General features: G+C 46.1%; 1 protein-coding gene across 6 annotated transcripts in view; it reads right to left on the bottom strand.

Moving 5' to 3' along the window:
* Positions 1-499: 499 nt before the first annotated feature.
* LOC124599280 (ribonuclease P protein subunit p21) overlaps positions 500-14168 on the bottom strand; it is a 48043-nt gene continuing 34374 nt past the window's right edge. For all 6 annotated transcript variants that reach the window (XM_047136064.1, XM_047136068.1, XM_047136065.1 and 3 more), the window contains exon 4: positions 500-1514. In XM_047136064.1, the coding sequence (XP_046992020.1) occupies positions 1313-1514 (202 nt within the window). In that variant the 3' untranslated portion in view covers positions 500-1312. The remainder of the gene's footprint in view (positions 1515-14168) is intronic.

Genomic DNA, 14168 nt, shown 5'->3' with positions numbered 1-14168 from the left:
ATGCCTTGTGAGTCTACTCTCACAAGCTGCCTGGAGCGTTGATTTCCCGGGCTAAGATTGAACATGTTCTGCACAAGTGCCAAATTCTCAGGACAGTGAGATGTGTATGGATGATATGTTTATGCTGCAGCATTTACTGAACCTGTGGTCAAGAGCTTTGTGTGACCATTTGCTGTCTCTGAATTGTTCAGTGTTTGCCTCTTGTGGCCACCATTGGTATTATGTGGCATAAAAAATCAATATCCTATTTAATGTTTTCTATGTCTATGCTATTTACAATATTATTCCATCAATACTAAAAACTTAACAGCCATTTAATGATGGCTAGTTCCGAGTGTATGAATTTCTGGTGGCAAATTGGGTTCTTCATTGTCTTTACATCTTGGGCTATGGACTAAAAAGAATACGAGGTGTTGCTGCAATAACTAGGCAAGCCACGTTTACAAATTTGAGTAAAACAAAAAACTGTCCAGAAATTGGAAACAATTTGTGTGTCATGTCTTTTTCCAACCTTTATTTACATCACCAACTTGTTATGTAAACAGAGAATTGATATTTATTGAATCTTAAATAAACTGACTTTTCTCTCCTGCATCAAACAACTTGGTTTTAAAACTGTCACATAACCAACCAAGAAACTGAAGAAACAGCAAATATTAGCACTTTACAGTGAAGTGAAAATTAAGGGAAGATGAAGCATCCATAACAGTCCTGACACAGACCAATGTATAAAATTCCATGTCCAAGGCTGGCGCATATTTTACACCTCAGCAAGATTCACGACGTATTTATATTTCAGATTTAGCTGGCAGAGGAATTCATTCTTGTAACATATGATCGAGCAATTTTCAAATCATCCAATGGTAATAAAATTGCATTTTCAGCAAAAACTGGACATATCTGGTTATTCCAAAAATGCTTTCAGTTACAGCTAACAGATAAACAGCCTGTCTTAACAAAAACAGTAACAAGGTGCATAATGGGATACTGGCAATAACCAGAACTGCCAAAGGTGAATCTCAAGTTTCTAAAATCAAAGGTTTATTCACTAATTTTTTGTGATAATATTTCTTATAAACCATTCACTTCTTTTACATTTTGACACTACAAATTCCTCAAAGTTTGCAGTGATCTTCATCTGATTTACATTGTGGCTGGCTCAGTGCTACTTTTATAACTATTTTTCTAAAGATAGTCTCATGTTTTGTACAAATAATAAAGACAATAAATTACAAACAATTGGTGATGTCAACCAGTTCCAGTATCCTTGCAAGTAAACAAGAGTCAAAGGTCAGGAAAACAATGTACCATTTCAATCGTTGGCAACTGACTCTGGTCTTCCAGTCCATGTAAGATATCCCTTCTTATTATGATACCTCTTTGAAGTATTGCAGATGGTACATGTCCATAGCACACATGGCGATGGTCTATTTTTTATACGGACTTTAGCAGTCACGCCTGGGATGAGCTGTATCGAACATCCCTTGCAAATGCTGCGTTTCAAGCTGATATCCCTGGTAACAAGAAGATGAGAGCAGTCAATCACATTTATATCACTTCTTAAAAAAATAAAAAATTCCTCAGCAGAATATAAACGATAGTATTAGGAATTAAGTTTCACCATACACTGAGCAGTGATCATGCACATAAGTTGTATGACATGAATGGCTGGGGTATCCCAAAGGATAGGTTCAGTGATGGACAGTTATAAGCAACCTGGCTTGCCTCCTTCCATTTATAATAAATTTGTTTATGCATGTCATGACTGGCAATAGTCAGGACACTTTAGTTGCATCTACTTAAAGTCTCATCGTGTTCATTTGTTATGGAGAAATTAGAAATTTATTTCATAAAATTTCAGTGGTCATCAGCAAAGGAACTAATAGTTCCAGTCTGTGAATACGTGAGAAATGCACAGCTCACACATTGCTCTGAATGCAGCAGGTGTGATATGGGCACTCAAAGATTTGAGCTGGCTTGCACGTGTCAAGTGGTCATTGACATAAGATCACGGAACCTAGTGGTCATTTTCAGTAAGTCGGGGTTAGTGACTTTTGACATGACTCACCTCTTGAGATCGTCGAAGGCAACAGTTCCAAGTGTTTGCTGTGACACCACAATTTATGGCGGAAAAGTACAAGCCTTAGAATGTGGTTCGGCCTCAGGATACTCTGAAGTGTTAAACTACAATCTCAATTGGCCATCAACAGCTGACAGATGGGAATTTCTAGGACAAACTAGTCAGAAAGATCTGCTCTGATTGCATGGTGACTGACGACATTCTGGGTGATTCATTAAATATGGCATGAAAGAGTAACATTTTTCCTGATTGGCATTTGAGGCCAGACTGGCACAAACTGCTGAGACAGAAGCTGGTGGAAAAAAAAGGGACATACTTGCTTTGATGACATATGGTGATATGTCACTGGTTTGAGACATTGTGGCACTTTATGAGCGAGATTCTGATTCTACACTATGACCACAGTCCTCAAACTTACCACCACAACAGACTGGTGCGAGTATACAGCAGCATGGATCAATCTTTGTATAGGAAGCATACCATCACCACAGATCTGCTAAACTTGATTCATACCTTAGTCATTTGATGTGCTATTCAACTGACCACTGGAATTTCTAAATTAATCAATGGGTTGTATTGGATTTAGGATTTAATGTACAGCTAGTATACAGTAGCCATCCTTCTACTTGTCTATCTTGTTAGATGCCATCAGCAATTAAGTTTTGTTTTCTCAAAGGATGTTGATCCAGATATTTTGTCATTGATTCATATAATAATCAGTTTACGTTTCATTGTTGTTATGGTTTTTTGGTGCAAAACTGCTACGGTCATTAGCACCTGGTCTATGGCTTAGGGAAAGGTTAAAAAAAAACTGGAAATCAGCAGCAATGGGAGCGAAACTCAAAAAGTGGGGAAACTAAAAAACAGAAGGAGAGCTTAGAAAACCAATATAGAAGGGGGGGTTGTTTTCCCCAAAAAGAGCTTCAAATGACCGACGTCATCTCACTGACACTGATAAACTCGAGGATGCAATCGGCTGAGCGCATGTCATCTGCTAAAATGGAAGACGTATCAGGCAACAACTGTAGACGGGCACATAGTGGAGTAAAATAGGGGCACTCAAGTAAAAGGTGTCTCACCGTCCACAGTTGAGAGCAGGGGGGACAAAGCGGGGGAGGATCGCCACTTAAAAGATGTCGATGGCTAAAAAGACAGTGCCCTATCTGGAGTCTAGTTAAAATTACCTCCTCCCGACCACAAGTTCGGGAGGAAGAGGTTCAAGCACAGGGAAGAGCTTTCACGTCCCGCAATTTATTATTGGGAAGTGTAGACCAATGTGCATGCCGTAAAAGAGCAACATGATGACATAAAATGCACTGTAGATTGGCTAAGGGAACCATGCGAACAGCAGGCTGAGGAAGAGAGACTGCAGCCTTGGCCGCTATATCAGCTGCCTCGTTTCCACGGATACCAACGTGTCCTGGGATCCAGAGGAATGCCACACAGACGCCCCCCAAATGGAGCAAGTGGAGGCAGTCCTGAATCTGGTGGACCAGAGGGTAGACAGGGTAAAGAGCTTGATGACTGAGGAGAGGGCCGAGCGAATCTGAGCATATAATATACTGTATCCACTGATGGTGACGGATGTATTGGACAGCCTGGAGAACAGTGTAAAGGTCTGCAGTAAAAACCGAACACTGGTCGGGAAGCCGAAATCGATTAGGGGTGTCGCCAACAATATAGGCACTCCCAACACCAAATAACGTTTTTGAGCTGTCAGTTTAAATAAATGTGGCATCCTTCATTTGTGTGCACAGAGCAGCAAATGCCTGACGATAAATGAGAGAAGGGGTACCATCCTTGGGAAGCTAACAAAGGTCACAGAGCAGGCAGGTCCAGGAGTGGAGCCAAGGCAGTGCTGTACCCCCAGTTGTCAAGAAAGTTCCAGAAAAGTGGAAGGAAAGAGAACATAGCAGTTGACGGAAGTGGACTCCTGGTGATAGTAGAGAGGAAGGGCGGCCTGTATACCCTAAATCCAAGAAGGTGCCAAAAAAAATGTCATGGGCCGGATTAGCAGGCATGAAAGACAGATGGCTAGCATAACGAGTCAGAAGGACAGCTCGCCAATTGGACAGTGAAGGTTCAACAGTCTCAGCATAAAGGCTTTCCACAGGTCTGGTATAAAAAGCTCCAGACACTAAACACAATCCACAGTGGTGGAGATGCTGAAGAATAGATGGCCAAGCAGAGGAGTAAACTATGCTTCCACAGTCCAATTTCAAATGCACTAAGGCGCGATAGAGGTGGAGAAGGACCACTCGGCCGAAAGATAGGAAACGTGGGAGGACCAGCACAGTTTTCTGTCAAACAGAAGACCCAAGAATTTAGTGACGTTCACGAACGGAAGGTCGACAAGGCCTACATGTAGGGAAGGCAGAAGAAACTCCGCATGATGCCAAAACTTGACACAAACGGTCTACTGGGAGAAAATCGGAAGCCGGTTTCAATGCTCCAAGTGTGGAGGCGATCGAGACATACTTGATGAAGTTGTTCAAGAAGGCTGGTCCATTGAGAGCTGTAGTAGATCACAAAATCGTCCACAAAAAGGGAGTCTGAGACATCGGGAAGGAGGCAATCCATAATTGGAATTATGGCGATGGCAAACAGTACAACAGCACGGAGCCCTGGGGTACCCCCTTTTCTTGGGAGAAAGTACAGGAGAGAGTAGTGTCCACTTGCACTTTAAATGCTCTGCCATAAATTCATGAATAAAAAGGGGCAGCCGACCTCGAAAGCCCCAAGAGAACAGTGTGCGGAGGATGCCTGTCCTCCAACAGGTATCATATGCTCTCACCATATCAAAATATTTTGCTACCGTTTGTCGTTTCCTGAGAAAATTGTTCATGATGTAAGTGGAGAGAGCAACAAGAGGGTCAACTGCAAAATGATGTTTTCAGAAACTGCATTCAGCAGGTGTTAAAAGGCTTCGGGACTCCCGGCACCAGGCTAAACAGCAATTCACCATACACTCCAAAACCGTGAGAGAAAAGGGTGATAGCTAGAGGGGAGATGTTTGTCCTTTCCAGGTTTTGGAACAGGAACGATGATAGCTTCCCGCCATCTTCTGGGAAAAGTACTATCGGTCCAAATTTGATTATAAAGGGGAAGGAGGTAACACACACTATGGTATGATAAATGCAGCAACATTTGGATGTGGATACCATCCGGTCCTGGGGCAGAAGAGCGAGAAGAGGAAAGTGCATGTTGGAGTTCCTGCATGGAGAAAACAGTATTATAGCTTTCGCTATTTTGAGAGGGGAAAGCAAGAGGTCACACTTCCGCTGCACGTTTCTTTGGGAGAAAGGCTGGCGGGTAATTTGAGGAGCTCAAAATCTCAGCAAAGTGTTGACCCAATGAGTTAGAAATTGCGACGGGGTGCACTAATGTATCATGCGCGAAAGTGAGCCCAGAGATCGGGGAGAAACTAGGCACGCCAGATAACCATTGAATTCAACTCCAAACTTCTGAGGGGGAAGTGAAGGCGTTAAAAGAGCTAGTAAAGAAGTCGCAGCTTGCCTTCTTGCTATCGCAGATGATGCAACAGCATCGCGTATGTAGCTGCTTATAGCACATACAGTGGGCCAAATTAGGATGGTGTCGGAAATTGCGAAGAGCGCGTCACCGCTCATGTATTGTGTCATGGCACGCCTCGTTCCACCGAGGAACTGGGGGGGCGCCAGGGCAAATCGGAGGTGCGAGGTATTGAACGTTCCGCAGCTATAAGAATAACTTCTGTAACATGAGTGACCTGATCGTTGACGCTAGGAATATGACGGTCATCGAATGTCACTAGAGACAAAACAAGCGTCCTATCGGCTTGGGCAAACTTCTAGTGTCTCGGGCGCAGAGATGGCAGTTGTAGCTGCAATAGAAGGACACAAGAAAATTGTCACTCGAGTGTGTATCAGCAAGAGTGAACCATTCAAAGCGCCGAGCTAGCTGAACAGTACCGACCAAAAGATCCAAATGAGAGAAATTCATCATGGAGACAGACAAAAATGTAGGTTCCCTAGTGTTGAGGCAAACAAGATCCGCTTGGTGGAAGACGTCAATCAATAGGGAGCCTCGTGGACAAGGACGCGGAGATCCCCAAAGCAGTTGGTGGGCATTGAAGCCCCAACCAGCAAATAGGGGGAGGGGGGGGGGGCGGTAGCTGACCAAAGTGATGAAGGAGATCAGCTCATGCTATTGGTGTGGACAATGGAATGTATATAGTACAAAGAGAGAAGGTGTATCCAGAAAGGGAAAGACGTACAGCAACAGCTTGGAAGGAACTGTTTAAGGGAATTGGGTGGTAATGGACAGTATCATGTAGAAGAATCATTAGTCCCCCATGTGCTGGAGTGCCATCTACAGAGGGGAGATCAAACCAGACTGACTGAAAATGAGGGAAAACAAAGCAATCATGGGGATGTAGCTTTGTTTCCTGAAGGCAGAAGATGACCGGCGAGTAGGATTGTAAGAGGATCGACAATTCATCCCGATTGGCTCTAATGCTGCAGATATTGAAATGGATAATTACCATAAGGTGGACAGAAAAGGGAAGAATCTTACCACGGTTGCTCTCAACTCAGCGACTGCTGAGAGCCGGCGGCCAACAGCATGGAACGGCATTCCGCCAAAGGCAGAAGATCCTGATACATAGCTTGTTCGGGGGCAGGTCCCGCCACCAGCGATCGGCCGCCAGCAGTGCGCCTTGGCAACATGGAAGACGGCCGAGGGCGGTTACTGCCAGGTGGCGCTGTAGATGAGAGACGCCGTGACGGAGAAGGAGAGGAACTTTGTTTCTTATGAGCCTTCTTGGAAACAGGACATTGAGATGAGAAAGGAATCAATGGTTGTGAAGTCACAGTAAATAAAAAATCTTCGCGAGTAGGTTTTGTTTTGGAAGTATGGGTGTCTGATTTTGGGGCTCGTGATTTAGCAGGAGCTGATGAAGGGTGAATCGTAGAGTGAGCAGGTGATAGTGGAGAGGTTGAACCAGCGACCTCGGCACTGACCGATCTAATGACTGTGACACTAAAGGTGAGATCCCAAGTCTGCGTGGCTGCCTCCTTAGTAGGCTGAGAAGATGCAAGGACAGTGCTATATTTACCTGCTGGAGGCAAAGTGGGCTTTCGACTGGCGAATAACTTAGGAGCAGCAAATGTAGACACCTTTTCAATCACTCTGATTTCCTGAATAAGCCGTTCATCTTTGAAAATGGGGCAATCTCTAGAGAAAGCAGTGTGGTCTCCCATACAGTTGATGCAACGAGGGGATGGAGATAGACGAGCACCCTCATGGGCATCCTTGCCGCATGTAACGCATTTGGCCAGGTTGGAACATGACTGGCTGGTATGATTAAACTGCTGACACCGATAGCAACGCATAGGGTTGAGGATGTAAGGTTGAACTGAAATTCTCTCATAGCCCGCTTTAATGTTCGATGTAAGTTGAACTCTGTCAAATGTCAAGAAGATACTACGGGTCGGTACCAAGTCCTTGTCAACCGTTTTCATGACTATGTCCAGCCGTTATGCCCTGGTCAGACAGGTAGTTTTGAATTTCCTCATTGGACAATCTGTCGAGTGTGCATGTATAAACCACCCCGTGTGATGAGAATTTAAAGTGTGGTGCATTTCCACCCGGACAGGGAAGGTGGTGGCAGTGAAGTTCATAGCAATTTTTGTGCCTGTAGGGCACTGACTGTTTCTAACAACAAGGTGCCATTTCACAAGCGGAACAAGACTTTACAGGACCTACAATTGCGTCGACACCTTTCTAAATAATGAAAGGGTTGACTGTGGAGAAGTCTTGACCGTCCGACCGAGAAACAACAAGGAACTGTGGCACTGATGGAAGAATTGTCTGTGGCTGAGACTCATTTAACTTTTGCCTGTGAGCAGAAATTGTAGACGTAGAAGAAACCATCGTGGAAGTATCCCCCATGATTACCAAAGTCTCCGATGGCGCGCTCCTTCCTTGTGGGGACCCTCTCTGAGGGCACTCCCGACTTAAGTGATTGTTCACACCTCAGTTCACACCTCCCGAGAAATGGATGGAGGAGCCAATCGGCACATTCGGAAGGTACCAAGTCGGGTAATCACCCCTCCCTGGGCCTGCCCATTATCAGGGGTACGTATGTGTCCTACCTGTCTACCTGGGGTGGGGAATTGTGTGTTACCCCGTCACCAGCGCGTGGGAATGTGGCCTTCAGAGACGCACAGGAAAGAAAGAAAGAGAAAGAGAGGAACAAAGAAAAGAAAAGAAGAGAGATCTCAAATGCTGCAGCAGAGAAGAGCGTAAAGAGAAGAGGCAAGGAAAAGGAGGACAAAGGGAGGACAGAGATTTCCTAGCATAGGAAGCAAAGAAGAGAGACTGTCTTATAGTTACAAGTGTTCGTCTCCGGATGTAGGCATGAAACATACTCCCATAGGAGGAGAAGGGGAAGAGAAGAGGCAGAGGTGAGTGGGGGGTGGAGTGGGGGGGGGGGGGGGGGGGGAGGATGGGGGATGGGGAAGGATGTGGAAAAGAAAGGTATGCAGCCAAAAAGGAAAGATAGCCACATTAGCTCGGGGTCCCGTGCTTGCCACGCACGTATCCACAAGAGAGTTGTGGACACCCTAGGGGGAGTTTACATTTCATTTGCATTTTCATTTGAAGGAATACGTAGTTCCCTTCAATTCACTGATTTGTTCTGCTGATCGAAGGACAGTTATATAGTAGGATCATTGCAATTTCCTATCTTATGATTCTACATTAGAGCAATTCAAGTAGCAGTCCGATGAGCAATTTACAGTAAACGTGGAGTCTTAAGGGGAGTGTGACAGAGTCTGGGTAAGTCTATTACTCTGATAGGTGTGTCAGTCTCAAACTGTGGGATATCGCATGCATACATACATAAGTAAAGTCGCACAACATGAATGGCGGGGAAAACCTGAAGTGCAAGTTCAGTTCCCTAATCGCTCACACTTGCAGGCATCTTTCTTTCATTAAGTGCGAGTACTGTGTGCGTAAGTGTATCTTAAATGTAGATAACTGCACGCGCAAGAGTGTGCGCACGCATGTGTGTGTGCTGAAGATGATTGTATTGTTTTGTTTTGTTTTGTTTTATTTTGTTTTGTTTTGCTTTAGGGCACAAAAAACAACTGGGACCATACGCGTCCAAGTCAAAACTATAGAACACGAACACAGAGAGGAGTGAAACAACTATATGTCAGTCCCAGCTGACAGAGTAGAAGACAGCTAAAACAGGCACATGAAAAAAGGGCTAAAGAGACACCGTACAGAAACGGAGGCCCAAAACCAAAAATTAAATGGCCTTTGCCATATTGCTTTGGCGGATAAAAAGTAAAATGTGGTCGACAGCCCGTGCTTCATTCGCTAAAACGGCTGATAAACCAGATGGCAAACCCAAGCTGGAACATAAATGGTTAAAAAAAGGGCATTCCATCAGGAAGTGGCAGACAGTTAAAATTTGGGCACAATGTGTACAAAGTGATGTGTAGCACCAGTTAGCAAATGACAATGGCTAAAAAGGCAGTGCCCAAAACACAGCCAAGTTAAAATAATATCCTCCCAGTGGGAGGGCTGAGGAGGAGGTCATCCAAGCCACTGGGAGAGACTTCATAAGCCGAAGCTTATTCATAAGAAGGGAGGACCATTGGCGATGCCAAAGGGACACCACCTGCTGACAGACGGCAATGCAGAGATCATCAGAGGGAATGTAAGTACTCGCGGGCTGAGGTACAAGGACTGCAGCCTTGGCAGGAGCGTCAGCAGCCTTATTTCCTGGCAGACCAACATGACCAGGAACCCACAGAAACACTCCACCAAGAGTGAGCAAGTGACAGTTTTCCAGGATCTGCTGCACTAAGAATGGGCAGTGCACAGCAAACATAGACTTTGAAGGGGACTCGTGAGTCTGAGCAGAGGACACAATTGAAAAGGCTGTGTCGCCGGTTGTACTCCATGTCTTGCAGCAAGGCGAAGAGCTCGGCTGTAAATACTGAGGAGTGTGCTGGAAGCGGATATCAAAAGACACGGGTGCCAATGACGAAGACACAGCTAACCCCACGGTCAGTGAGCCATCAGTGTATTCAAAGAAAAGTTCCACACAAAGATCGTGAAACTGAAGGCAATACACCGAGGCTGGAATAGTGTCCTTAGGAAGCAAATGAAGGCAAGGTTAAAATGGGCCACTTCAAGAAGCCACGATGGCGAAGGTTTTATGCCTACCAGGAAAGTTGCAGGTAGTGTGAAGTTAAGCCGCCGTAGCAAGTGCCAAAAGCAGACTCCAGGATGAACAGAGAAGAGGGACGAGCCCCATACTGACAATCAAAGGAATCATCAAAGGAGGCGGCATAGGAGTGGTGGCCACTCATTGCAGACAAACAGCATGCATACCTGCTGAGGAGAAAGTCATGGCAGTGGGACAGTGGTGGTTCAGCAGCTTCAGCATACAGGCTCTCAACCAGGTTGCTGTGAAAGATGCTCATGGCTAAAGGGATGCCATGATGGTGGATAGTGTTGAGATGGTGTAAAAGGGATGGCATCGCCATAGTCGAGTTTCAAACGGACAAGGGACCAGTACAAATGAAGGAGGGTGGTTCAATCGGCACCTCAAGAAGTACCATTGAGGACACATAGGACATTGACACACCATGTACAGCGGGCTGTCAGGTAAGATACATGGGAGGACCAAGAATGTTTCCTATCAAGCATGAGCCCCAGGAATTTCCTAGTTTCAACGAACAGAAGGGCAACAGGCCCAAGATGTACAGATGGTGGGAGAAACCATTTGCGCCACCACAAATTCATAAAGACGATTTTGTCAGTGGAAAAGATAAAACCATTATCTATGCTCCAGGAGTAAAGATGATCAAGACAGTGCTGAAGATGTCGCTCAGTGAGACAGGTCCGTGGAGAACTGCAATAGATGCAAGATCGTCAACATGCCAGGAGACAGGCCATTATAGGGTTCATAGCAACAGCAAAGAGGACGATGCTCAGGATGGAACCCTGAGGCACACCATTTCTCTGGATAAAGGTGTCTGACAAGGCAGAACCCACATGCACCTTGAAAACTCGGTCTTGTAAAAATGCCTGAAGGAAACAGTGCAGGTGCCCACGGAAGCCCCACAAGTAAAGAGTACGGAGGATATCAGTTTTCCAGCAGGTGTCATAGGCCTACTCCAAATCGAGAAACATGGCTGCAGTCTGGGATTTCCGCAGAAAACCATTCGTAACATGGGTGGACAAAGTAACGAGATGTTCAACTGCAGAATGCCGTTTCGAAATCCAAACTGTGTATTCATTAGTAAACGGCGAGACTTGAACCACCACACCAGCTGTGCATGAATCATTGCAAATGCAGCTGGTAAGAGATGGGGTGGTATCTAGACGGATGGTTTTTGTCCTTGCTGGGCTTAGGTATGGGTACAGTGATGGCTTCATGCCAGCACCCAGGAAATGTGACCTCTGCCCCGATGTGATTGTACGTGTTAAGCAGAAAGTGCTTGCCCACAAGAGAAAGGACATCTGAATGTGGATGGCATCTGGCCCTGGAGCGGAGGATCAGGAGGAACTGAGAGCATGATTGAGCTCCCTCATAGTATAGGATGCATTGTAGCAATCACGATTCGGAGAAGAGAACGGTATCGCCCGAGCCTCCTCCACATCTTTTCCATGAAGGAAGGCAGTGTGATAGTGGGAAGACCTCAAAACTTCCACAAAATGGCAGCCCTAGGTGTTGGAGATAGCAATAGGGTCCACGATGACATCGACACCTACTCTCAGGTCGGAAATTGGGGAATAGATCTTGGTTCCAGAGAGCCATCAGAGGTTGGCCAACACGACAGAGGAAGAGGTGGAACTGTTAAAAGAACTAGTTAATTAAATCCAGCTAGCTCTTTCACTATCCCGAACAACACGGCGACACTTTGCATGCATCTGTTTATAATTAATGCAGTTTGCCAGCGTAGAGTGGTGGTTAAAAACACGGAGAGCATGTCTCCGTGCGTGAATTGCATCGTGGTGTGCCTCAGTCCACAAAGGGACCGGGCCATGACTTGGTAAAGAGGAAGTGTGAGCAATGGAACGTTCTGCACCACTAAGGATAACGTTTGTGAGATATTCCACCTGGTCATCACAACTGGGGAAATCTTGTTCTTCAAAAGTTGCCAGGGAGGAGTAAAGCTGTCAGTCAGCCTTAGGAAGCTGCCATTTGGGCATGCACGCGGATGGGGTAGGAGTCAGCAAACGGATAGCACATGGGAAATGGTTGATCAAGTAGGCGTCAGAAAAAAAAAACGGACAACTCAAGACTAGGGGCAAGCTGGGCAGTGCACAAGGAGAGGTCCAAATGGGAATAGGTGTGCGAGGAGTTGGAAAGGAAAGTGGGTGCTCCAGTGTTAAGGCAGGAGAGGTCCTGGGAGAACACCAAAGGGGATGATGCACACTAAAGTCACCGAGTAGCAAAAATGGGGAAGGTAGCTGCCCAATAAGCTGAAGGAAGTCTGCCCTGGTGACACTGAATGACAGATGGACAAATGGTACAGAGGGAAAAAGTCAGGTGAGCAAGGAAAAGGTGAACTGCAATAGGTTGAAGATTGGTAGTCAGGGAGATGGGTTGACTATGAATGTCATCCCGTATGAGCAGCATGACGCCCCCATGAGACAGAATGCTGACCTCAGGGGGGAGGGTCAAAACGAATTGGTAAGAAATGTGAAAACTCAAAGCAGTCATGAGGGTGCAATTTTGTTTCCTGAAGGCAGAGTACAAGGGGATGCTACGATGCTAAAAGCAGCTGTAAATCCTTTTTGTGGAACCGAAGGTCACGAACATTCCTTTGGAGGAGAGTCATGAGGAGGGAGAGATGTAGGGGTTTCACCTCAGTGGCTGCCAAATGACAGCTGGGGAAGAGGGACTACTACAGGGCACAGAAGCAGGAGGATCCTGCTCCATGGGGTCCACAGAAGCATCAGCTTGCTTGTGCAGTCGGTCTGCGAGTCCAATGCCGAATAACAGTTGCTGGTGCACACCGGCGACATGGAGGCTGGCCGGGCTAAGGTATCACGTGGCAACACCATAGAAGAGGATCGTCGAGGTGGCGAAGGGGAAGACCGTTTGCCTTTGGTGGACTTCTTCGAGCCTTTCTGGTTAGATGAAGACTCAAGTGTTGTTAGGCTGGAGGGGCAGAGGAAGTCTTCATGTGAGTACTACTCCTATCCTTTCCGGCCTACCAGTTGTGTAGCTGGTTTGGAATTTAGGGCCCAACAGTGATAAATTTCATAGCCTGCTTTCACCCTGGATGGAAGCACCACTCTATCAAAGATGAGAAAGGGAGTGCAGGTGGGCGCTAAGGAGGAATCTTCCTTTTTCATTACATGATGGACGACAATGACACTGATCAGAGAGACAAGATTGGATTTCGGCCTCGGTTAGACCGTCGAGCAGCCTGGTGTAAATTACACCACGGGAAGAATTCAAGGTTCCATGGGCCTCGGCATGAACAGGGTAACCATGGAGTAGTGAGGCAGCAAGCAGTAGTTGTGCCTGAGATCAGAAGTGGTCTGCAAAAGCAAAGTGCCATTCCGAAAATGAGAGCAGGATATCACAGGGCCAGCAACTCCATCTACATCTTTCTGAATAATAAATGGATTCACTGCATGTGAGACCATGAGGAACCGAGGTGCAGCAGGAAGGGTCTCTTAATAATTAGTCTCACTACATTTAGTAGATGTTGAGTGGGAAGATGATTGACTCGTTGTGAGGAAATCCTCCATGATTGCCATCGTCTCCAGTGGCGCGCTCCTTCCATCTGGGGGAGGGGGCCCCTCTTCAAAAGGGTTTGCACCCACCTTAGGTGACAGCTCAAACCTCAGGTCACACTTCCTGAACACCTGACAGAGGGACCAATCAGCAATTTGGGAAGGTTACAGTTCAGGCAATCACCCTTGTACCAAGGGGTACGTGCGAACCCTACCTGTCGACCTGGGGCTGGGAATTGTGTGTTACCCAGTGGCCTGTTACGAGTCAGATGCATGAGCCGGCCTTCAGGAATGCACAGGGAGAAAGAAGGAAAAAAGAGGATCCTCATACGCC

Source organism: Schistocerca americana, chromosome 1 (genome assembly GCF_021461395.2).
Source record: "Schistocerca americana isolate TAMUIC-IGC-003095 chromosome 1, iqSchAmer2.1, whole genome shotgun sequence".
In the NCBI taxonomy this organism is placed as follows: domain Eukaryota; kingdom Metazoa; phylum Arthropoda; class Insecta; order Orthoptera; family Acrididae; genus Schistocerca; species Schistocerca americana.
This window is presented reverse-complemented; position numbering and strand designations above follow the sequence as displayed.